At 30.5% G+C, this 27,320-nt stretch overlaps 1 protein-coding gene across 11 annotated transcripts in view; it reads left to right on the top strand.

Annotated features, from left to right (window-relative positions):
• Positions 1-27,320, top strand: part of LOC130668957 (TLD domain-containing protein 2) — an 89,860-nt gene that overhangs the window by 51,310 nt on the left and 11,230 nt on the right. For 3 of the 11 annotated variants that reach the window (XM_057471550.1, XM_057471547.1, XM_057471542.1), the window contains 13 exons: positions 295-401; positions 5,868-5,956; positions 14,977-15,208; positions 15,308-15,468; positions 15,641-16,033; positions 16,153-16,392; positions 16,860-17,231; positions 17,318-17,472; positions 18,141-18,311; positions 20,268-20,434; positions 22,690-22,852; positions 24,960-25,182; positions 25,357-25,440. In XM_057471550.1, the coding sequence (XP_057327533.1) occupies positions 295-401; positions 5,868-5,956; positions 14,977-15,208; positions 15,308-15,468; positions 15,641-16,033; positions 16,153-16,392; positions 16,860-17,231; positions 17,318-17,472; positions 18,141-18,311; positions 20,268-20,434; positions 22,690-22,852; positions 24,960-25,182; positions 25,357-25,440 (2,557 nt within the window). Of the gene's footprint in view, positions 1-64; positions 137-294; positions 402-3,926; positions 4,138-5,867; positions 5,957-14,976; positions 15,209-15,307; positions 15,469-15,640; positions 16,034-16,152; positions 16,393-16,859; positions 17,232-17,317; positions 17,473-18,140; positions 18,312-20,267; positions 20,435-22,689; positions 22,853-24,704; positions 24,875-24,959; positions 25,183-25,356; positions 25,441-27,320 lie in introns of those variants that run through there. The other 8 variants (XM_057471548.1, XM_057471540.1, XM_057471544.1 and 5 more) reach the window with 7 other exon arrangements.

Below are 27,320 nucleotides of genomic sequence, written 5' to 3'. Positions count from 1 at the left end.
TAGTTTGCATGTATTCACCCTTTTATTATTTTTTTTATTTTCATTTTGTTTGCCGCCGACCCAGGTCACGTCGCATGTCGCAGCAAGATGTTACGCTGACAAGATCCACGGAAAATCTGGCGACGTCCTTCTTTCGGTGCGTATTAAACAGCTAAGCTTCTAAAATGCTTTTTTATAAATATACTTTTTACCTTAGAGTTTATTTATATTTTCACTGCATCCAAAATTTAAAAAAAAATATTTATTTTATCCATCGTAAAAATAAAAACTAATTCAATTTAATTGTTTTATCAGGAGTAAGAGCCGCAGTGTGGATCATGGATTCACGACACCATACGACTTGGAATCACTTCGCAGCAAAGTTGAGAGTCGTTTTGAATCTGTGGATAAACTATCCAGAGGTGAGTTAACTTGGGATAGGAGTAGTATAGAATAACGACGAACAAAATAAAAGTTTTTGCTGTAAACCCACTGCGGTACTGAGTGTAAGCCACATGATAAGATACATTGGCCTCATAAACCGATTTTTTTTTTATGAAAACTTGTCTCGCACGCAGAAAGTTTTAAATAGATAAATTTTTTTCATCCGACAGATAGATCATATCTAAGATCTAGTTTGTTCACTCATACGCGACCTCAACCTCACTCAATTGCATCGCATTGACTTACTTTTTCAAAGTCAAACATATTTAAAATACTCATTACTCTTATACGTGACAATAAATTACGTTAAATTCACATCAACATCAACATCAACATTAATATCAGTATCAGCATCAACGTCTGACATTATTACACGGTTACTTTAAATGTAATAGTAATTGTTACTGATAAGATTTTAAACTTGTTATATATATGTGTATATATCAGCGCTGACATTCTTCAAACAATCACGTCATCATAAACTTTCAAGCATGGCCGACTGGTAGCACGTCTGACAAGACTTTAAGCCGTCAAGCTTTATAATTATCTGGTTAATTAAAATAGCTACGGTTTATATTCATCTTTACTATTTTTGCGTCATCTTTTTTCTTTTTTTTTTTAATATTAATATTTTTAAAATTATTAAAATAGTCTGTGAGGTCACGGTCTTTATAATCAATATAATCTACGTCTTGATGTCAATTAAAAACATTATTAATTTCACATAATAGGTACACATGTTACGTATGCACTGAAAAAGAGCGGTGTTAAAATACCGGCGTAAAATCGGTGAAAAAAAAAAAATTACACGTATAGAAGTTAGAAAAAAAATTTGCTACATATAAAAAAATATAAAAATTTGATGAATATTATCTGGAGGAAATTTCAATTTTGCTATGTAGTTATTTAAATAATTATATATGTTATATACACGTAATTTATTTAAAAGTTACACAACTTTACGCCCACCATTTCAATCACAAATAATTCCATTAATTAATAAAAACACTAATTAACTGAAGTGATCGAGTAAATAAAAATATTCACTCAGTTAAATATTTTCAACGCTGAAAAATATTTTAATATCGGTAAAGAATATTTACACCGCTTTCGATGTTGAAATTTAACACCGAAAATTTTAACACCTACACTGCCTGAATTTACCCCGTTTTTTTTTACAATGCATAATTCATGGTGTCCACATTTCTGGAAAACCTGGAAATGTCAGGGAATTATAAATATACTGGAAAAGTCAGGGAAATATCAGGGAATTTCGGCACAAAGCTGGAAAAATTTTCACTTAGCTTAGTTCGGAAAAAATGCTGACGATTGGTGGTATCTACATTTTGTCAATTTTATTTTTATTTCCTTTGATTTTTAATGTAAAAGACTTAAGAGAAAAATTTGTCGGGAGAAGATGTATATGGAAGAGGAGAAAGTCACCGATGCTAGGCAGCAGCGGAAATAGTTCAGCGCTCGCCAATAGATGGCACTCAACCTCTTATGCTGTCCCTGGTTAGATAGGTATTTCAGAGTTTTTATATTCGATACTCGAAGACAATCCTGGCGTAAATATTCCTCTGTTATTTGACAGACAAGTACCTAATTTAGTAGTCATATAGTAGATGCTTAACTACATAATGACATTAATAATTCCTTGAATAATTTTTCTCAAAAACAAAAAAAAAAAGGTGTTTTTTTACTACGTTTTCCTAGTTCCGAAAACCTGTTTTTCTCTCAGTGTAGAAGATTCTTGACAATTTTACTTCCTTTTTTTTCTTTACACTCTATTTATTTAATGATAACTATTATTTTCTCTTATTTCTGGAAAATAATCGGCGCAATAAAACCGCAAAAGATTCAGCAAAAATCTCCGATGCATAACGAGTTAATTGATATTTAACTTTCTCTCCTAGCACTATAGGTTCTGTCAATTTGGTAAATTTGCGCGTATGGTTGCTGTCTTTATAATTTCGTGACATATATCTTCCTCATCATATTTTAAAATGGCTACCGGTACATGATTTTCTAGAAACGTGTAGGCCGATGAGATCAGGTTAAAGAAATCAATCAGCTCCTGATCCGCATTCAGAAATCGGTATTTGAGCTTCCGAATGAACTCAAATTGATCTTCTTTTTGGTTATCGGCTGAAAATTAAATATCACTTGGTATATAATTAACGCCCATTGGCCTTCATTCTCTTGAGACGCTTTCTGTGTGGCGTTTCTTCTGTTAGCCACCAATATTTTTCATTTAGTCAACTATTTCCTCATCGATTAGGTCTTCGACGGCCTGTCAAAAAACAAAATTCGACATGGACCATTCGCTAATAACTAAAAACATTAAATGTATACATAAGTAATGAACTAATAAGTTTCACTATATTTATTATTTGCGTACTTTATTAATACTTTATTAATAATCTATGAAATATTCTTATTTGTGAAATTTATTCAAGTGAAAATGAAAAATTTATATATATTTTATTATAAAGTAAGTTATATAAAAACATGGATTTCAAATCAAAAATAAAAAAAGCTTCATTTAACGACAATGATTAATTATTGTTTAAACTGACTTATACCATTTTATTTTAAATTAAATAAATATTTCCAATGATTTAATATTACCACACATAGTCAGGGAATTTTTAAATTGTTTGACTGGAATACCTGGAAAACTCAGGGAATTTTAATTTCAAAAATCCCTGGCCACCATGATAATTTATTAAAAAAATATATAAACCAATCAGAGTCTATGACTGCAGTGAGTTGACGTGACTGTAATTGACGTTGATATCTTTGTGTAAAATAGCTGTCGAACGTGTTGTTAGTCACGTCATACTTTGTTGATAATCGCTAATATATATATCAAATACACATATACAGTTACATATACATATATATATTATTTATAATATTATAATAATCCAACATCCGGACCTATCACGTCCTTATAACAATTTTATCGACGGAGATTATTTAGCAAGATGATTAACACAATCCAGACATCTTCATACATTAGTTATATTTTTTAAGTCAGTACCGCATACTCGTGATGTCAACCAATCACTTTCAGTCGCTGAACACTCAGTAACGTGGGCACAGCACCACTCCGTTCGTTGTTGTAAACTTTATTTATATTTTTAAATTTACTGCCAAGGGCTACGCGAGTAAAATGACGTAGATAATTGATATTATGTCGTTGACTCTCTCGGGCTCGAGTCGTTAAAACGTACGGGCACAATATATAATACCATGAGTGAAAATAAAAAGTATTAAAAATATTTCAGACAATGGATATGTAGTTAACGCGAAGCGATAAAGAAATAAACGTTTTACGATACTGATATTTTTCAGTCGCGCTGCTCAGGTGCGGAAACAAGTTGTTCAGTTTTTACGTGACACTCGAAGGAGTAACAAACTATAAACCACATTTATATAATACATATATATGGTACAGAGTGCAGAGCACTTTAGTCTTTAAGTCTAGTGGTGAATTTGTTTGTTCACGTTGTGAGTTTTAGTGCTTAGAATATATACATAATTGTGTAAATCGAGTCATGGAGCTTGACAACACATTGTCCGGTTGGGAATTCGCTGAATACCAACCGAGTAATGTTCATATATATGAAAAGGACTTTCATGACTATGTCGTTTTGTACATTGTTCGCGAAACGCCGATTATACATAGCGAAATTTTAACTAAATCAGGTATCATGAAACCTTACAGTTTTCATTGTTTTCGTACGTAATAATAATAATATCAAATATTAATGCAAAATTATTTAACCACGTGCTGAAAATTTAAATACCTTGCACTGAAAACAAGAAATATTTGTCCCAAATAAATCAATTTAGTTGTGGCTTTTTTAAAAGTATTTTTTAATGACAAATAAATATATTTGGTACAACAAAATATGACAGTTGATTTAAATAATTTTAAATAAATATATTTGTGGTAAAGATATTAAATTTTTGACAAATAACCTAAAATTTGGCGATACTATGCATATATTTGAAGCCCTTATTTGTAGCAATTGGATCATTTCTTTACCACAAATAAATCACTTATTTCACGGAATTAAACTACTCAAATATATTATATCTTTCTCACAATTAAATATTTATTTGGCGATCTTGGCTCAAATTAATCTTTTTTTCAGTGATGGAAATTTCACTAAAAATATAGAAATTCAATTTTTTCCATGGAAGTTTTTATAAAAAAATTATTTGTCGGCGTTAAATGTATAACAGTACTCCGCTAGTTGTAATCAACCTTTAGTCTATAAATTATTAAAAGTCGTTATCTTAACTTTAGCCCAGGGCGGCAATTAAATATTTTGAAAGCTATTATATTTGATCTAATTTTATTTCGTGTAATTTAATAATTTTGAAGACTTTGGCTCAGAACATTTCCAATAAAAAAAAAAAAAAGTATTTATCAAGTAAAAAAAAATGTACTCAGTACACCAGTAATTGTTTTCAACCTGTATATAAATTATAAATTTTTAAATTATTAAAAATCGTTATCTTTAGCCCAGGGCGATGATAAAATATTTTTAGATTTATTATTTGAACTAATTTTGTTCTGTGTAATTTTGAAAGCTATAGCTCTGAAAATTTCTAATAAATAAAGAAAAAAAATTATTCGTCAGTGGCAGTTGTAATCAACCTGTAGTTTATAAATTATTAAACATCGTTATCTTAAATTTAGCCCAGGGCGACAATTAAATATTTTTAAAGATTATGTTTGAACTATTTTTTTTTTTTGTGTAATTTTGAAGGCTATGGCTCAGAAAATTTCTAGTAAATAAATAAATAAAAAAAAATAAATAGATTTATCAAACAAAAAAAAAATTATCAATTACTGATAGTGCGTCATATATTATGTAAACGTACGAGGACATTTGTATGTAATCACGTATATGAATCATTTAATTGAGCCGGTATCTAGCACGTGCGTGTATATAACCAATCGTATATCTTAAGCACGTTTTTTTTTTCTCATATTTATTTATTTAACATTTTATTGTATTTACATTTCGTCTGAATCGATGGCTACGGTGTACATAAATATTGTTATCGTGTCTAGCAAATGAGTTTAAAGTTACTTTCATTTACTAATTGCATTACTATTTTATCGCAGTAATCATTTTGTATACTTAATTTACGATGGTGATGTAAATAACGTTGAAATATATAACGGATATTATTTGTAATTAAATACCTAAATTATACGCGGAAATAAATTAAACGGCTTGTATATTATTTTCTGATAAATATTTACGTCTGAAAGTCATATGATTGATGGATCGATTTATAAAAGTTATTGAGTACTTGAACTTGTCCATTGTCGTCGTACATTAAGTATCTATATTATAATTGTTTATTATTTCAAGGCAATAATATTTATTAATAAATTGTTTTTGTTTATTAAATAGATTCAGACAGCGAGAGCAAAGATGGATCTAGTTCGCATGAAAAGAAACATGTTAAACTTACACAGCCAGAAAATACTGTTGCTTATACGGTAAGTTTTTAAATTTTATAATAATAATAATAATAATAATAATAATAATAATAATAATAATAATAATAATAATAATAATAATAATGATAACGTGACTGCGTGAGTATTACTGCCAAATTTATCAAATATGATTTGAATTTAACTGTTTATTAAAATCTCTACTCTAAAATTTAAGGTAAAAGCCCCTATACCCACTCAGTACCATTAGTCGCTCACTTTAACTGTTTAAGGCGTTTTTTTATAATTTTTATAAAAAAAAATTACAACTAAAAATATTATTATTGATAAATAATTATTTGTGAATCTAAATATATTAAAATATGATGTATCAAATTATTTTATAATAGATTATAAATTTAAATTAAATGACTGTTTTCAAAATCGCGCAAAGCCGGGCATTTTTTACTTTAACGTTCATTCGTTAGATTAAATTCAGGTCACGTCAAATATTTTAAGAATTGTTATAACTATATCTTATTAAATACATTTTTAAAATTTATGAAATTTTATATTATGAAAGAATAAAGTAGTATAATTTATAAATTATTTGTCCAAATCAATAATCTTATCATAGTTTAATTGATATTGTCTTTGAGCGACTATAGGGCCATGTGTTGATCGAGTAATGGTACATCACAACTTTTAGTGAGCGACTATGGGTACACTCAAGGAGCTTATTTGAAAAATTAATAATAATTAATTATCAACATTATTCTTCAAACTTAAATTTTATTCTAATACTCGAAACTTCAAAAAATAACTATAAAAAAAAAATATGGTTTTTCATTTCATTTATTAATTTATATTGAGTGATTTAATCTCACTCCAATGAAAAGTAAGCGGGTATAGGGGCTTTTACCTTACTCTAAAATCTTTTGTTTATTTTTATTATCATTGTAATTTAATGAGAAAAATCTCATCATTAATTCGCAAACTTATTGATTTCGATGATTGTATAATTATGGGATTCTAAAAAAAATCCACACGGTAATTTTTTTTTCTCAGTCGTCTAATATATTTTTTTTCACTGATACGAAATTAAATTTGTTTTATTTTTATCATCAAAGAAGACATATCATAGATTAAATCTTAATAATAATTAATTATTATTATTATTATTATTATTGTTATCACTGTCAAAAATTTGCGGAGTGAATGCGCAGTAGATGACTGTTTATTCATTTAATCCCCTCTGAGTAAAATTCACTTCGAAGGGGAATTCATTTTAATACTGAAACGGTTTGGAGTGAAATTCACTTCTAAAGGGAGTTTATATTAATATTAAAACTTCGAATCGGAGTGAATGCGGATATAAAAAAAAACTCCCTATTTACTCCGTATGCGAAATAAAAAAAGTTGCCCTTAATTTTGAGGTAATCAACAACGCAGAGTACTACATTAACTTCTTGATTAAATAACTTTGTAGCCGATACCTTGTATGCTAATATAATTGAAACAAGTTGGTAATTTGTTTTAAATTAATTATGATGAGCATTAAATTTTGCTATGAATTCAAGCAAACGTTCATTAACTAATCAACAATATGAATTATCTAGTATAGAGCTTTATAGTTATATATTTATTAATATCAACATCAACTCCTTCTGTTGATCGACGTTGTAGAAACATATATATATATACATATATTGTAGTGATATTGTTGTAAATTGATGGAATTTCAATAACGCCAAATATCACAGATAGATATGATGCTAACGGATACACATGGCATTTATGAAATTCCTAAATCTATAGCACGTCATTTGAATGTCAACCATCCTCGGCACGTCAACGACAAAATTGTAAAGCGTAAATCAGTAACAGCATCAGCATCTAACCACAACTGCAAGTCTGTTTCTTTTGAAATATTTTTTAAACTGACATAGAAAAAGGAAAATAATTTATCGAGCAACGCGTGCACCGAAAAAAAAAAATTTCTTGGCACAAAAAATATTTTGCATTATCAATAGAAGACAAAAATTTTTATGATCTTGAAGTTAGAAGACAATTGACAATTTTTGGATTTTTGTTAACAAATTAATTTAAAAAAAAAAAAACTAAAAATATGCACATGTAGAGAATTAAGAAAACTATAAGTGTAATTTTTTTAAATATTTTTTTTTTATAATTTATAGTAAAGTAAAAGCCCCTATACCCGCTCAGTACCATTAGTCGCTCACTTTAAATGTTTAAGGCGTTTTTTTATAATTTTTATAAAAAAAAATTACAACTAAAAATATTATTATTGATAAATAATTATTTGTGAATCTAAATATATTAAAATATGATGTATCAAATTATTTTATAATAGATTATAAATTTAAATTAAATGACTGTTTTCAAAATCGCGTAAAGCCGGGCATTTTTTACTTTAACGTTCATTCGTTAGATTAAAATTAGGTAACGTCAAATTTTTTAAGAATTGTTATAACTATATCTTATTAAATACATTTTTAAAATTCATGAAATTTTATATTATGAAAGAATAAAGGAGTATAATTTATAAATTATTTGTCCAAATCAATAAACTTATCATAGTTTAATTGATATTGTCTTTGAGCGACTATAGGGCCATGTGTTGGTCGAGTAATGGTACATCACAACTTTTAGTGAGCAACTATGGGTACACTCAAGGAGCTTATTTAAAAAATTAATAATAATTAATTATCAACATTATTCTTCAAACTTAAATTTTATTCTAATACTCGAAACTTCAAAAAATAACTATAAAAAAAAATATGGTTTTTCATTTTATTTATTAATTTATACTGAGTGATTTAATCTCACTCCAATGAAAAGTGAGCGGGTATAGGGGCTTTTACCTTATTTAAAAAAATTCAAAAATTATTAGACTTTAGCTAACTTCACTATCACAAATTTTCTTACGACTAAAAAAATCTCTTGGGGAGTAAAAATTTTTTGCTCCAAGAAATCCTTTTTTTCTGTGACGTTAAATAATACAATTATTTTTATCAGCAAATTTTAATATGAAGAAAAAAAAAGTAAAACTCGGTGGTTATTATTTTTATCTAACAAAGCAATAAAAACAAGATTATTTGATAACAAGTAAAATGTAATAAAGATATGGAGTATAATAGTAAGAGGATTTTATATTGAGTATAATATTTGCAAAGTAAATCAGCAGTGATTTGAGTCAGGAAGAGTACAAGCAGAATAAGTTATATCTCGACTTTCTCTTTCTCAGTCTCTCGGGTGAAATATATAAGATTCACGTGAAGTAATATTTCTAAAATTGTCTCTCAAGAGTTGGAGAGTAAGGTTGGTTGTACAGTCAGCCAGATACTCCTGGGACAAGCTCATAGTTAGTCTAGTCTGCAGTAAACTGCCGGGAATGGAAACTGGGACAAGCGGAAGGGACCTGAGCTGATCTATCTGGATGGTCATTTACTCGCAAGATCTCAAAATTCATCTCAATATATGTTGAGCACGATGTCCTCGATATAATTGACGGTGCGATTAGAATGGAAGCATGCTGTAGACCAGCCACTGGAGTTACTGGAACTGGAACACGGGGACACTGGAACTATGAATATAGGAGATGATCATGGACGTTGTGGTCGTTGACTTACTCGCCGTGAATCGATTAATCGCCCTAATGGAACGTAACCGTAACTACGGGCTAATGGTTTATCGTTCATCATCGATACGTTCACAGAATACAGGACGTTAAATATATATGTAGAATATATAACATATATAATATACATTATCTGCAGAAGAGCCACACATAGACCAGAAATATATAGATAAGTAAAAGTAGAAATTGAGGTAGAAATGGGCGAATCAAACCGCTCGATAACGAAAAAAAGAGGCCAGTTGGGGATTCCCGCGGCCTTTTGTCCCACAGAAAAACTCTTACATCCATAAGACACAAGTATACTTGAGCACCGGTAAAAAACACCAGTCGGAACAATCCATCTTTATTTTATTTTTTATTATTTCCAGGCTTCCAGAAAACATCCCGACTTCCTTTTGCTCTTTACTCCATTCATTCCCCCATGCGATCCAGGTGCCTTTTATTTTTATTTTTATCTTTCTTTCTTTCTTTCTCCTCATTTTTATTATTTTTTTTTTACAACTTTATTCTCACTACTCAGACCCTTCTGTCTTTGCGACCGCATTATCCGTCCACTTCCTGTTATATTGCTGATGGTACTTTTATTCGGGCATCATTATCCTCATAAGTATCTGGGACAGGAACTTGGGTCTTTAACAAATCCCAAACTTTTGGATCTTCGCTCGTTTGTTCGACTATAAACAATAAAGAATCAAATGTTAGCTCACTGACGTAACGGAGCACTAACGCCTTAGCTCCGACTCTGACTCTGATTCTGGGTCTAGGAGTCGTACCAATACCAACATCATCATCATCCGCAGCACCAGCACCAGCACCAGCTGCCTTGAGTGCTTTTAAACAACTTCACTGAGAAATTAACTTTTCTCTTTCCCTTAATTAAACTTGATAAAGTTTTTAAGGTGTATAGCAAAATAATCGATTACTTAAAACGTCAGAAAGTTCACAAACTACAATATTACATTATATATAAACGACATTTTAATCTGGATTAAAGCTTTTGAAATATACTCGATAAAATGAAAATTTCATGATGAAGGAGCTCAAGAAAGAATTAAAAAATTAAATCGACCAACAATCGACCATGGTGGCCACATTTCTGGAAAACCTGGAAGTGTCTGGGAATTATAAATATACTGGGAAAGTCAAGGAAATGTCAGGGAATTTCGGCACAAAGCTGGAAAAATTTTCAATTAGCTTAGTTCGGAAAAAATGCTGACGATTGGTGGTATCTACATTTTGTCAATTTTATTTTTATTGCCTTTGATTTTTAATGTGAAAGACTTAAGAGAAAAATTTTTCGGGAGAAGATGTATATTAGACTGATTCAAAAAAATCGACTAATTTTTTTTTTCTTCATTATATCGAAAATATTGTTGGAAATGACGAAAAATAAATACTGTGGAAGTTTGAGCTCTTAATATTAATATAAACAACTGCCGCATCGCGATTTTCTATTTCCCGTTTAAATAACATGGGAAAATTTATTTTTTAAGCTTTGGAATTTCGTAGCTCACGGTGGGACCAATACTTTTGAATGTTCAACACATATTCTTATGGGAAATTTGACGCTCTACAAAAAAGGTCTCTTATAATTTTTCGATATTTTTATTTCTTCAAAAGTAATTCAAAGTTAAAGTTAGATTGACGATAAATTTTCACATTTTTTAAATTTTTTGACGCAACCATAAACTTTATCCGAAAATTTTAGAGGACATTTTTTGTAGAGCATTTTATTTCCTACAACTTATCTCGGAGAAAATTTTCGATATTTCTCATAAGTCGTAAGTTATTCGCAATTAACTGAAAATTTAATTTAATTAATTTTAAGCAACAAAATTTAGATTATTTAAGAAAATTTTCAGTTAATTGCAGATAACATACGACTTAAGTGAAATATCGAAAATTTTCTCTGAGATAAGTCGTAGGAAATAAAATGCTCTACAAAAAATGTCCTCTAAAATTTTCGGATAAAGTTGATGGTTGCGTCAAAAATTTAAAAAATGTGAAAATTTATCGTCAATCTAACTTTAACTTCGAATTACTTTTGAAGAAATAAAAATATCGAAAAATTATAAGAGACCTTTTTTGTAGAGCGTCAAATTTCCCATAAGAATATGGGTTGAACATTCAAAAGTCTTGGTCCCACCAAGAGCTACAAAATTCCAAAGCTTGAAAAATAAATTTTCCCAGGTTATTTAAACGGGAAATAGAAAATCGCGATGCGGCAGTTGTTTACATTAAGATTAAGAGCTCAAACTTTCACAGTATTTTTTTTTGTCATTTCCAACAATATTTTCGATATAATGAAGAAAAAAAAAATTAGTCGATTCTTTTGAATCAGTCTAATGTATATGGAAGAGGAAAAAGTCACCGATACTAGGCAGCAGCGGAAATAGTTCAGCGCTCGCCACTAGATGGCACTCAACCTCTTATGCTGTCCCTGGTTAGATAGGTATTTCAGAGTTTTTATATTCGATACGCTAAGACAATCCTGGCGTAAATATTCTTCTGTCATTTGACAGACAATTACCTGACTTGGTAGTCATATAGTAGATGCTTAACTACATAATGACATTAATAATTCCTTGAGTAATTTTTCTCACAAAAAAAAAAAAAAAAATAATATCTCCAGTTAACAAAAAAAAAAAAAGTTTTTGAATCAAAACCAAAGTAGTTAACTTAACTTAAAATAAATTGTTAAGTTTACATGAATAATATAGTTTTGCTGACTAGTAATTTTTAATTTAAATTATCCAACTCAGAACAGTCATGTTCACTAGTATCATCGTAGTGTAATCGACTCCTTTTTTGTAATACTATTTACTATTACACTTTAGTTACAGGTATTCCAAACCTATAGCTGATATGTTTTTTTACGAAGTTTTCTTAGTTCCGAAAATTTTTTTTTTCTCTCAGTATAGATATTGTGAAAACAAACTTTTTGTTATTTGCTTGGGGAGCTGATTCATTTCCTCGTTGTATTTTATCGTTGCTACCGATACATGATTCTTGGGGAAGGTGTAGCTCGATGACAAGAGAAAGAAGAAATTAATTAATTTCTTGTCCGCCTTAGACAGAGGGTGTTTGAGCTTCCGAATAAACTCTAATTTGTCTTGTTTTTGGTTATCGGCTGAAAATTAAATATCACTTGGTATATTTTTCATATATAATCATTCATATATAATTCAATATAATCAACGCCCATTGGCCTTTATTCTCTTGAGACGCTTTCTGTGTGGCGTTTCTTCTGTGAGCCACCAATATTTTTCATTTGGTCTTCTGAAGTCAAGTTCATTTCTTTTGGCTATAGAGTTACAGTGGTTCAAGTTGTGTCTGTAGTTATTGCTGCTGTCGGCCTGATGTCTTATTCTTTTATCATTTATAAGTCTTTTATAATGGTATTATTGGCGCTGCAACCTCATCTATTTCCTCATCGATTAGGTGTTCGACGGCCTGTCAAAAAACAAAATTCGACATGGACCATTCGCTGATGGTGGAATCGGTCCTTCGAGGACCAATTTTTTGGTGGTACGTGGATACTTAATAAGAGAATCAATAAAATAAATATTTCCAATGATTTAATATTACAACACATAGTCAGGGAATTTTTGAATTGTTCGACTGGAATACCAGGAAAACTCAGGGAATTTCAATCTCAAAAATCTGTGGCCACCATGAATCGGTTATATGAACATCAAAATCATATTCGTTGTTAATATGCGTACATTCCACCCGTCAAATATACGCATATATAGAGTACGCACGAAAATAATTGTCCTCTTTAGCTTGTTACACATGCAGACAACGTACCGTCGCATGACGATTCACGAACGTGGACTGGTTAATTAAAAAAAAACTGAATAAAAAAGTATTTTATTTAATTATAATCAAGCCGTAATAAAAGTAAACCGGGTATTTAAATATTTAATTGTTGCAATTGAGTAATCGAAGCCTCAAAAGTGACAACTGATTAAGATTTACTGGACTATAGTACAGAGTATTGGGTAAAAGTGAAAATTATTTTATTTCTTCTGTTCGCCAGACCGGGAATACTAATAAGCGTTAAATAGAGACAGTTTTCCAATGGGCACGTACAGTCACGGTTGATCGTACCGGCTTACCAAATGGCTGATAAAAGCCCAGAGGCTTTATAAAGTAACATTAACCACCGATCCGTGAAATTACCTCGCCTATGCTACGTAATATTTACGAGAATCTATCGAAAATACTGTAGCTAAGTATATATTTGTAGCTGGTAGTTAAATTGTTGGCATTAAAAGTTAACCGCGCTCTCTAACTCTCCATCTTGTAGCTTGATAATCCACTTATATACTTTTCATTTACTCATATATGTATATTACCTTACTAAATATATATACATATTAATACAAAGTGCGCTAAGTAATTTATCCAATTTGTCAAATAAATTTTTAAAACACTCGTGTTGCATAAAATGTCAACAAATGAACTTGGCCTCAGCTTATAATACATAAATAAAAGTATCATTGACATTAATGATTCATGTTAAATTATTCACCTCAACTTGTACTCTCAGTTAATTATCATCTTGCTCGTTTTTTTTTATTATGCAATGGGGTAAAAGTAGAATTTGTTGCTACTGCTCCATTTTTGGACATTTAATACTTAATTTCAATCAATATTGGGCTCAATTTAACACCATGCGGTGTAGGCGGAGTAATTTGGCGGTGTTAAATCGGTGAAAAAAAAATCACGTATAGAAATTTAAAAAAAAATGTAAAAATTTAATGAATATTATCTAGAGGAAATTTGAATTTTGCTATGTACTTATTTAAATAATTATTTATGTTATACATAATTTATTTAAAAGTTACACAATTTTGCGCTCAGCATTTTAATCACCTATAATTTAATTAATTAATAAAAATACTAATTAACTGTAGTTAAATATTTTCAACATCGAAAAATATTTTAACTCCGGGAAATTTTTTTAACACCGGTAAAGAATATTTACGTACACTGACCGGACTTACCCCGGTTTTTTTACAGTGTAGTGGGATAAAAGTGTATCTCTGAACACATTTCAAAAATTAATTAAATCGTTGATGTATCTGAAGATCGGAAAAAAATTCATGTAATTCGAGTAAAGGGGTAGTTTCAGCGGTCGGGGTTGGCCGAAAATTTTCAGCTGGTATACCAGTATCTAAATGCGAAACATTTCAGAAATCTAGTCAGTAGATTTTTTACTTTCCAATTTTGTATTTTTTCGTTGCGCGAAAAACGTTCCGATCTTCACGAACACAATTGCGTCTTTTATAAATTAATTAATTAAAATTTTTCAAGGATCCAAAACCGGCTAAAACGGTACCTCTGCCCTATTTATCACTTAATCTTTTTGTGTAAAATTAATTAGTAAAATAATTTATTTATTATTATATTCTAGGTGGGTAACAGAGATACGCTGACATCAGTCGCAGCAAGATTTGATACAACACCATCTGAATTGAGCAAACTAAACCGACTTGGCAGTACCTTTATATACCCGGGCCAGCAGCTCTGGGTTCCAATAAAAGGAGAGGCACGTCTGGGCGGCGATGGAACGGCACTGGATGCCCCGAGTCCAGATCCCGGTCACGATCACGATTCACAGGATGATTTGCCACCGGAAGAAAAAGGTAACAGCCCAGAAATAATTTTTCTAAAACATTTCAGTAGACAGTTTTAAAAATCACTGTGCGGATTACTTTAAACGGCTTTGAATATTTTTTTTTCAGAGCTATTGGATAACTTACGGCCTGTTTCCCCAAAACCAGGTCATATGGAACGAGTTAAAACCCCACTTGACAGTGGTAATGCAGCAGCTATGGACGAGGATGAACCAGCCTACAGAGAGAGATTTTTGAAGATCAACGTTCGTCATATCACCGATGGACAGGTGGAGTACTAGTTCTACTTGTTAAATTTAAACCGTGAAAGCTTTTTCGCGTTCGCGAATATTAAAATTAACAACAAAGTCCTCAAAAAAAAAAAAAAAGCCGAACTAAAACAGATAAATCAATAGCCTGGCTATGCTGCGATAATTAACTTTTATATTTTTATTTTAATAGGGTGTAGTCGGAGGTGTTTTATTGGTCACTCCAAACGCCGTCATGTTTGATCCCAATGTTTCCGACCCGCTGGTCATTGAACACGGAGCCGAGTCTTACGGTGTGATAGCGCCCATGGAGTTTGTAGTTAACGCAGCGATTTATTATGACATTGCCCACATGCGGGTCAGTCATACAGATGCCATGAGTACAGACAAGAAACCAGAAATTTACTACATGAAGAAACCCGAGAGAAGTGACGGCCGGAAATGTTTATCGCCTGGCAAAGACGATAACTTCTCCGAACTTGCTGGCGATGACAACGAAAGTGTCTGTAGCTGCGCCGAGAGAGAAGGTGACGCATTTCCAAAGGCTTTTGAACGAGACCTCGTCACTCCTACGAATTTACAAATTGTACGTTGGTTTAATTTTTATCCCGGTTGTACGGCAGTACAAATTCAAGTACTGGTTTAAATTTCCGTAGCATTAATTGTAAAGTGGTACGACGATGAATAATTTATGTTTAATTGCAGGAAGAAGGAGCGACTGCTAAAGACAAAGATAAGGATAAAGATAAAGATAAAGAAAATAAGGATACAGATAAAGATAAATTAGATGAAAATGCTGATAAGGAACTTGGTGTCGGGCAAGCGAGCAGGACACTCGAGGAACGCAGGCGTTCTATGCTGGACCACCACTGGGCCGTTCCCAGCAAAGACAGATGCTCATTTTCCGTCGACGATGAGCAACAAGATTCTATTAATTCCGACAAAGTAATTTTCCATTTAAATATTTAATGCGCTTTAACATAAATCGATTTAATGAATACTTAAATTAATTAATTATAAATGGATTTATTCATTTTAAATTTTAAAAATCTACTAAATTTAAAATTCGTTATTTTTAAATAATAATTTGTCTGCCGGCACTTTAACATCAGTCTGCTTCTGCTTGAGGACCGGGTTCTCTCAATACTGAGTTACAAGAGCTATGGAGAATAGTAACGAGCTGTAAATTTAGTGTTTCGTGATTGGTTAGTTAGAGGCTGTGGGCTTGCCAGGAACAGTACCAGAAATTGAATATAATTAATTTACAACTGACAATTAAATCCAGAGGGTAGTTGGTATTAAGTAAAGCCCGTCCTGAACAAGCAGACACTTATAGTTTCGGAAGTTGATAAGCTGCATTAAATGCTAATTATTTAACTCCCGTGACTAAAAAAATATATGTTTTATTACAGAGTCAACCGGAGCCAGCAAAGCCGAATGCCGTTCCCGAGGGCGAAGACGGATCTCTAGTCAAACTGTCGTGCTATGATTCTGGTATCGACATTCGTGAACCCAATCCCCCACTTCCCGTAGTGCAACCTATCCCATCAAAAAAAAAATATTCGGACGCGGACATAGTTTTATCTACAGATTGGGTGCCACCGATAACGATCGCCCCTACCAACGTCTCATCCGGGAGTGCTCTGGACGTCCTGTCGGTAGTAAATGGCGGCGGCAGAAAGAAGGCCAGTTCTGTATCCTTCAGCTTGGACAGCAACGCCGAGGAGCCGGAGAAAGACGAAGAGCACAAAGACGAGGACAAACAAGAGACTCGTAGAAACAAAGTACTCATTTAATAATTTAACTGCTTGGGCTCTGTTATTTTTTTTTCTTTTATGAAAAGTGTCTTGACATTTTTACTCTGACGTAGATGCTGAAGAGGCTGTCGTACCCATTGTCCTGGATGGAGGGTCTCACTGGTGACAGCAAAGACGAAGACACCAGCAAACCCGCTGAAAAAGTACCCAGCCTTCCTAACAGCGCCGACAGTCATCACTCATCGGTATTCAGTAAAGTATTCTCAAGGTGAGTTATTGATTTACTAATTACTCTAATTAATAATTCAATTGTAACAAATTCAGCTCTAAATGACAATGAGTATTGACGTTTTAAATTAATAATTAATTTGGCAAAATTTACAAAATGCGCAAAGTTGAAATAATTTACTTGGCCAAAACTTTTTTTTGCATTTTAAAATTTGAAAATTTGCTTCGATGCGTGACTTTAAATCGAGCTGTTTAATTATTTGTAAAATCTCGATCGGTTTATCGACACTTCCTCATTAAATATTTTTTTAAAATAAAGCGGCTTTGGCAACAAAAAAATTAATCGTTAAATAGACTGGGCTATTATTTATATAGAAGAATGTTGTTAAAAATAATAGCTGTGATAGAAAATAAATAAATTTATTGATTAATAGCTGAGCTTGTCGCATAATAATTATAATTATTTAGACTTATTAAAGGACAATGGAGCGTGCGCTCAATAGTGCATATTTATAACTTGGAAGATTGACAAACTGATCATCTAGAGATTTATCAATTAATTAATTTATTTATTTATTTAAATTGTTACTATTTATTTAATATATATTTATTGCTCGGCGTTTTAAATGCATACTATTAACTGGGTTATTAACAACTTAACTAACAACAAATATGTAAATGGTGGCGGTGATGGATGATAATGTAAAGCTCGCCGATCAACCTGGTGAGTGACTTTAGCTCGGGGCTGTTTGCTAAAACACCAAGTGAAGAGAGCGGCGGAGGCGGTAGGCCTGGAGGTACGCCCCCACTTACCGCCTCTTCACTCTCCCAGGACTCAACCAATTCACAATTTTCACCAGGTCCCGCAAGTTTCATTGGGTGAGTCTGGTCCTGATTCATCAAGTCCACGACGTTATCCAATGACCTAACGCTTGTTGTTCATTATTTGTTACAAAGTTCAATTAAAAAAAAAAAAACTTTTTTAAACAGTCCGTTTATTTTTTATAAATTCTGTAGTCCGCGGCTCCTGCTAGTGTTCGCCTAAAGTATTTTTTACTTTATTTTTTTTAAATCATCTGTCTACAAGTTAATTACAAACTCTACCCTTTAACATTAAAAAAAAAATTTTGAGTAATCAATTACAGTCAATTCCACAGTAAATAAAACAATTATTCATAATACAAAACTGCTTTACTCGTAATTTAATCCAGTGACTATTAAATTCCCTTACATGTTTATTGTCGTGGCATCATGTCCTTGTCGATGACCGTCCACTTGTCCTATAGCTTTTAGGTCAATTGTAAAACTCTTCAGTGACATCCTGATGATCAAGACGCCTTGAGCTTACAACCGACAACAGAACACTAAAATAAAACACCAACACAAATTATCGTTTAAGGGGGAAAGGTACTGAGATACAAAAAAAAAGAATTTTTGTGATTTTTTTTTCAGAGTACGTTCGTTATTAAAATTTTTAAAATTTGTAACATTGTTAAGCATCATTCCAAGAATATTCTACTAAATTTTCGGAAAAAAATATTGAAAAATAAGCCAGTGGTAGTGGGGAGAGACGAGTCAGCTCAAAAAAAAGTCTCCATGCCGTGGGCAGGATAACTCATGACTGCCTAATCTGAAATAAAAAAAACAAAAAGATTTTTTTAGTACATAAGTTTATCTTGGATTTGAACGAAGGAATAATGGTGGCCACATTGCTGAAAAACCTGGAAATGTCAGGGAATTATAAATATACTGGAAAAGTCAGGGAATTTCGGCACAAAGCTGGAAAAATTTTCACTTTCTTTCTTTTGACTGAAAAAATCCTCCAAATTTAGTTTTCTGTCAAAACTGTTGAAAAAGTGACGCGAATGCGGTTGTAAAACCATCTTGAAAAAAAATTAGTAGAAATTGATTCCAATAGCGAAAAAACGAAGCAGTTAGAATTATCAAGGCTGTTAGAAAAAAAAAGTCTTAGTAGAAACCAATCGCCAGGATCTTCAAGCTCTTAACATCCATATTGACAAGTTAAAAAACTAAAAACATTAAATGTATACATAAGTAATGAACTAATAAGTTTCACTATATTTATTATTCGCGTACTTCATTAATACTTTATTAATATTCTATGAAATATTCTTATTTGTGAAATTTATCCTAGTGAAAATGAAAAATTTATTTATATTTTATTAGAGTAAGTTATATAAAAACATGGATTTCAAATAAAAAATAAAAAATTATTCATCTAATAAATAAAAAAAAAACAATGAACACTGACAAATAATAAAAAAAGCTTCATTTAACGACAATGATTAATTATTGATTAAACTGACTTATACCATTTTATTTTAAATTAAATAAATATTTCCAATGACTTAATATTACTGCACATAGTCAGGGAATTTTTAAATTGTTTGACTGGAATACCTGGAAAAGTCAGGGAATTTCAATCTCAAAAATCTGTGGCCACCATGAATAAACAAAGTATTCATTTTTGAATTTTTGGTAAAGCTGCAATCAAAAAACTCAGAAAAAAAAATCACAAAAGTATCCTCTTTTTTTTTGTATCTCAGACCCCTTTCCCCCTTAATAATAATAACAATTATTATTATTTATTATTAATTATCATTAAAAAATTATAATTTAATGGCTCATGCATCTATTGAATGTTAATTTCCTGCTATAAATGTTATTGTTCTTATCGTTGTTATTTAATTAAACTGCAACTGCAACTCTTCTCTTCTCTCTCTCTCTCTCTCTCTTTCTGTCTTTCTCTATATGTATACACTCATTAGTTAAGCAATGTAAACTAAAGACTAAACTATTGTAATTACCTTGCAGGCGTTCCTCGGTGGGTACGTTCATTCGACAGCAGCCTTTGACCTCGTCAGGCAGCAGCAGCGTCGACAGCACCCGGGGAAATAAAACTTCAACAGCACCACCGCGATTGGATTATCGTAGCATGGTTTCCGTCGACGATATGCCTGAACTATTTGTTAGCTTTGACAGTAAGCATTTAAAAAAAAAAATAATAATTATATTCAAAACTTAATACCGATATTTTATAATTCAAGTTCAGGCAGCAAAGCTATTGCGGCAGTACTGAAAATTTAAAATCAAAACTCGCAAACTTTAACCATCTAATTAATTATTTATTATTATTAGTAAATATAAATACATTTGACGCATCGCATCATCTCGGGACGAGTTAACTTATCAATTATAATTAATTATTATAGTGATAATTAGTATTTTAGAGCCGCAGGTGGATTTCGATCATCATTAGATAAAATACTGTCGCAGTGGCTGCACAGACTTCGTCGTTATTTAAATATATATCATTTAAACAATACGTTTTTTAAATAACAGTCATACTAATACAGTTTAATATTCATCTATTTCTTTTTATCCTCTAGTCCAAGCACCTAATTATCCCGAACTTGAAGGTCTCGGTAGGTTCATACTGTATTAGCTTGCTTTCTTCTTCTTCTAATTATTTTACTTCTTCTTCTTCTACTCTCTCTCTCTCTCTCTCCTATTATTATAAAATTTGATAATAATAATTATGAAAAGAAAAAATTTCCGTGCACTCTTGCTCATATCATTATCACTGCTTTTGTGCTTCCCTTTGAAAAGTAAAAAAAAAATCTGTCAGAAGCTTAAGGTCATTCTCAGTGCCCTCACTTTTTAAAAATTTTCAATGACTTAACTGTCAAGCGGATGACATTTTATCAATTAATTAAAGAAAAATTGAAGTATGAATTGAAAAAAGTGCAACGTAGTTGCGATTTCTGAGAAATAGATTTACAAAATTAGCGGAGTAAATACGGAGCAGATGTTTATTTATTTAATTCCCTCGGAGTGAAATTTACTCTAAGGGGAGTTTATTTCAACATCAAAACTCTGAATCGGAGTGAATACAGATTGAAATAAAATCCAGATCACTCCGAAATCACTCCTTATTTACTCCTTTTGCAGACTGATTTTTTTTAAACTCCGAAACTCCGACGGAGTGAATTTGAATCGAAATAAAATCTGTAATCATTCCCAATTTTGTAAAGTGTAGATTTTTAAAAAATTACTTACAATTGACATCAATTGGGAGCTAAACGAAAATTGTTAAATAAATTTCAGTAAAATTTTGATATCAATTTTATAATTCAAATTTTTAAATTTTGTAGCCTAAAATTTATTTAACAAATTTTGTTTGACTCCTAATTGATGACAACTGTAAGTAATTTTTTTTCAAATCTACTCTGTAAAAAAAAATTGTTTGAATTTTCAAAGATTGTATATAACGCAATAAACACATACATTTGTGCTTGAAATTTCATTACTAATTTCATATAGAATTTAAAATACACGTTTTTGAATTTTCAAATTAACACTTTGGATATTCAAATACTTTTTTTTTTAATTTTCAAATAAGTATTATGAAATTTCAAATAGAATTGTTAAAATTCAACATATGTTTTAGAATTTTCAATATTTGCTTTTAAAATTTAAATATCAAGTATAAATTTTAAGTACGTTTATTAAAATTCATATTTTTTTTCTTAATTTTGAATACCAGCTCGATTATTAAATTACGTATATTAAATTTAAAGCTTTTTTCATTGAAAATACAATTCAAATATCTAGTTATGAAAATTCAATTCCTTTTGTATTGTAATTTTCAAATTATTTTTAACAGTGTAGATTTCTCTCAAATACCATTCAAATTAATAAATGAATGATAAAATAAAATTCAACAATGTCTGTCTGTCAAGTGTGTTTACAACTGACTTACAGGTTTTAATTTTATTTAATTAATTAATAAAATTTTAATACAGTTATGACAGTTAAAAGTCATTGCATATTTTTAAAAGTGAAGGGGAGAGACTGTCAGAGAATGCCCTTAATGAGTAAAGCTTCCAAGTTATTTTATTTCTGTCGCCGTTGTTCCTGCAAATAATTTCACAGCTTCTCTACCATAAATTTATATTATACTGTCTTACAATTTACTGGTAAAAAAAAAAAAAAACTTATATATAAATCTTACCTTACAGTTGTCACTAAAAATCCTAAGCATGCGTCAAGTGTTTAATATTTAAAAGTACTAAAGCTTTCTCTGTGAGGACTTTGAATGGTGTGAATATAAACTTTAATTTGAATTTCAATCTCAACCTACTTAATTAATAATAAATAATAAAATAATTAATGAACAATTGATATAATTGTAGTATATACTTTACTGGAACTAATAAATCATTTTTCACGGCAGAATTGATCCCAAGACCAGCACGAAGCTGCGAGGATCCACCACTGTACCTGAGATTACGAACTGGCAGACCGAAGGACAAGAAAATACCTCGATCCACCCCTATAATGAGCTACGGAAAGAAAAAACTCAGACCCGAGTACTGGTTTAGTGTCCCACGCAACAGGTAAAGTTATTATATTTTTTTATCTTCATTTTTATTCTCATTCCATACTTTATATTTATATTATATTGACATCAATCCATTTACTTAATATATATGTCGATGTTCATTCATACAAAAAGAATGAAAAATACTTGTATCATATTTCCCTATTTCATATCCGGGAAATAACAACCAGAGAGAAAGGATCCAGTTATTCTTATTGAATCGCATCATATTTTTTAGTATTACGAGGTCATATAGTACAATAAAAACGTAATTTATTATGCAACAGATCATTGTACTCGAGATTTAATTTCAATTATCAGTAAAATATTTTTTTTGTTTACTTTTAACCCGCGGTCTATTTAAAATTTTTTTTTTACAATAATTATTAGGGTGGTCGTTAAAAATTAAATTTTCTCAGGCAACCCATCAAAAGCTTCTTTGTAGTGAAAAAATGCGTGGGGAATTGGGTTTTTTCTTTTTAAGTAAAAAGAACACGTGCCGCAGGACGATCAAAGTTTATTTTCCGAAACAATCGCGTTTTTTTTTAAATATCTCATGAAATATGCAGATTAAAGGAAAAAATCATAGGAACAATTTTGTAGGAAATTAAATTCTTGACAAAAAAGGTCATGTTCATTTTTTTTATAAAATGTGTATTTATGAAGATATTTTAAAAAAACTTTTTTAGATCTTATCAATTGAGCATTTTAAGGATAACGAATGTCAAAAATAAAATATCGTTTTTTCTTAAATATAGACAACTTCGTAACTCGTAACATATCAATCATTAATGCTTGTTGTAGTTTCTATATACTTAGAAAAATGTTATTTTCAAAATTTGTAATCCTTAAAACGCTCAATTCATCAGATCTAAAAAAGTTTTTTTTAAAAATATCTTCATAAATACACATTTTATAAAAAAAATGAATACGACCTTTTTTGTCAAGAATTCAATTTCCTACAAGATTGTTCCTATGATTTTTTTCTTTAATCTGCATATTTCATGAGATATTTAAAAAAAACCGCGATTGTATCGAAAAATGAATTTTGATCGTCTTGTAGCACGTGTTCTTTTTACTTAAAAAGAAAAAACAAAATTCCCGACGTATTTTTTCACTAAAAAGAAGCTTTTTATGGAGCACTTGAGACAATTTAATTTTTAACTACTTTAATAATTACAGATAATAGAGATAAAAAATACGCAGCCAAATGATAAGAGATAAAAAAATGTGAATTCACTCGGTAATTATTTTTAAAAAATAAAATACCACCTACTCGAGATAAAAAAAATTGTGGATCATCCAAGTTACATCACATCGTCTTAATATTTATAAAACTCATATATATTTAACAGCAAATATTTATATTAATTTTAATACGACACAAAAAATAATAAGGAGTTAATTTACGCATAATTAAAAATTTTATTTATTTTTTTTTTTTTATTCAGTACCATCTGATTAATTAAAACTTATCAATATTTAAAGGCTATCGTGAATGAAATAATAAAAAATACAAATAACGATTTATTTATCAAATAATCATTCAGTCTTCAGTAAATAATATTTATTTTCCATTCCTGAAATAATATAAACAGTTAGATTGTCGTTTAAATAAATTACGCGCTTTATCACATGTCCGAGCACATGGTCTCTGACCACGTGATTTTTCTACAGTTACAACAAAAACATATATATAAAAAATGTAAATATAGTCTTAGTATAGAGTCTACTCCTACGTAATCTAGTGACTTATTGCGTCGATTTGATACTTTGACCAGATAAATATTTTATTCCGGAGTAATTTCTACGAAATCTAATTTTTAAAATCTATATCTTTTATATCACTATCTAAATATACGTGGAAATATATACATATTATTTTTAACTTACTATTTAATTATCTACGTGACACTTAAAATAAATTTATATTAAATATGGACAGAATAACAACTGTAATTACTAGAGTTTTTGATTTATTTTATTTACCTTATCTAGTAGACTTGGGAAATCGTGCATTACCGTTTTTTAATCGCAGGTATCAGCTATAAATAGATTTATCAGAACCATAATCTTATATCAGTGTAATTTAAATATAAAAATTAAATTATTTTTCTTTACAGAGTGGATGACTTGTACAGATTTATCCACGTATGGGTGCCGAGTTTGTATGGAGAATTGGACGAAAACTATTGGATCGAACGTGGGTACATTCTGTTCGAAACAGACACCGATCTGTCGCCAGAAGTGTCGCCGCAGGAAGGCGAACCCGGTGAATCAGCTGAAGAAAATAAAGCGACACGTGACGGTGATGAGATAACCGAGTTGACTCGTGAGTCATGGGAGGTGAGTTTTAAAAAACATTTTTTTGGCTCCGTGCCCACACTATCTGCTGATAAAATATCTCATGATATACAAAGCAATTAGTAATTCAAATAAATATGACTATTAATTTTTAAATAATTTAAAAAATCTAAATTGAGTATTACGATGATGTGTAATTGGTAATGACGTATTCAGCTGATCAAGGCTCCGTACGTAAAGCTCTACAGTATACTGAAGACTTCAAGCACCTCGGCGGAAGAACAGCCCCAGGATCCAGAGGTACCCCGTACTCTCTTAATGTCGAACGGCCTTGAGATTAATGTGACACTGTCAGACACTGAGCCCCAGGGTGCACTTGTTGTTGTCTCCTAGTCTTATCTTATTCCATTAAATTCAGCTCTATTGTGTTCTCATATTTTTTTAAATTATACACAAAACAATTACAACAACAACAGCAACAAAACATTCAACAATAAAATACCTGGCGTTGACATTAATCGGGCAATTACGAGCAATTCAAGTTTATCAGGCTTATAGGTCTCAGTAAATTGAGAATTAAATAGACAATTTAATAGCAAGTGGTTCGAAATAAACCACTAGCAGAGCTGGGGAATCTATACAGCTGCGTTTATATTGAAATCGTGAATCGCGGGATACCTTTACTTGTCTCCGTTCTCGTTTTATTCGCTGGCAGTTGTGTCAATACAATCTGTTCCAAGATTCTCACCACAAAACTTACTACTGAAATCATCTACTTCTATTTATTGTCTGCATCATCTGCTACCTCACTTCCGCTTGCACTTGCACTTGCACTTGCATTCTTTCTCCCTCTTAATCTGTAGCTAAAACTTAAAGGAAAAAAACTATCACAACCGCAGCTGGTGGATGTGACGCAAACTTTTAAATAAAAAGTTATCGGCTGATAGAGAACTTGCTCCCCACGTAATTTATTTTTGGACCGGTTCCAGGATAATAAAATTCCGTCTTTATTTCCGAGTTAATTTAATAAAAAAATTACTCATTGAAATTAACCACTTAATTTTTATTGATATAAATTTGCGACTAAATAAATATCGTAAAATCGATAAAACTAATAGCGACCCTCGACTTCCCACCGCGGAAGCTGTCATTTAGGCCAATAAACTGATAATTTATTTATCTTAAAACATTACATGCTCATGTTACTTATAAATATTTTTATTATTTATCACGCGGGTATTTTCTGCACAACAAAATATTCATCCATTAATAAATAAATTCACAAGGCCAGAGAATGGACAACTCATTTTATGTAGCACACACAATTTGGCACCGCGCCAATATTTATTGTTTTTTTCTCTTGTCTATCTGATATTTTTATCTTTAACACAGACACATTTCGTTTATATTCATCCCAAGTACTGATTTTTAATTATTACTTATAAAAAAGTATTTATAGTTCGCTACTCGATTAATCCTACTGGGTAGTAATTGAATCGTGATTTAAAATGCGATAAATATATAATAACATACAATGTTTAAAATTTTCCTTTCAATTAAAAGCAAATTACTTAAAGTTATTAGCAAATTAAAATCAGAGATATTAAATGTAAATGTGACTATAAATTAATTTATTTATATATTTTATTTGAAATTTCAAAGTCATAAATGTCATAAACATAAAATTCTTTTTAAATGTTTTTTCTATACTTATTTTTAAAACCTTAAGTAAACTCACGACTATGAAAAATGAATGAAGATTAAAAAAATAAAAATTCAGTACTATTTTTGAATTTTTTAAAGTCAAATTCAAAATTTTTATTAATAGTCAAATTTTATCTTCATTAAAAATTATGCTATGATTTTTTTATGGATGAAAAAATTGATATTTAGGCAAAGTTGATAAATTTTACTGATTTTCCATAGAAATTGTTCTTGAAAATTGAAAAAATTTTGAACAGTGTATATATAGATGTGTTACTGTCACTAAGGACATTTTTAGACAATACCTCCCGCACTTTTTAAAAATATCCAATGACCTTGAACTGTCAACGGTTTTAAAATTTTATTAATTAATTAAAAAAAGTTACAGTACTAATTAAAAGAAGGACAACTCAGTTACAATTTCGCCGAGATGGATTAAAAAAAAATTGCAGTTGTTATCAATTAGGAGTAAAACA

This window comes from Microplitis mediator, chromosome 5, assembly GCF_029852145.1.
Source record: "Microplitis mediator isolate UGA2020A chromosome 5, iyMicMedi2.1, whole genome shotgun sequence".
NCBI lineage: Eukaryota > Metazoa > Arthropoda > Insecta > Hymenoptera > Braconidae > Microplitis > Microplitis mediator.
The sequence above is the reverse complement of the archived record's forward strand: the minus strand, read 5'-3'. Positions and strand labels throughout refer to the sequence as shown.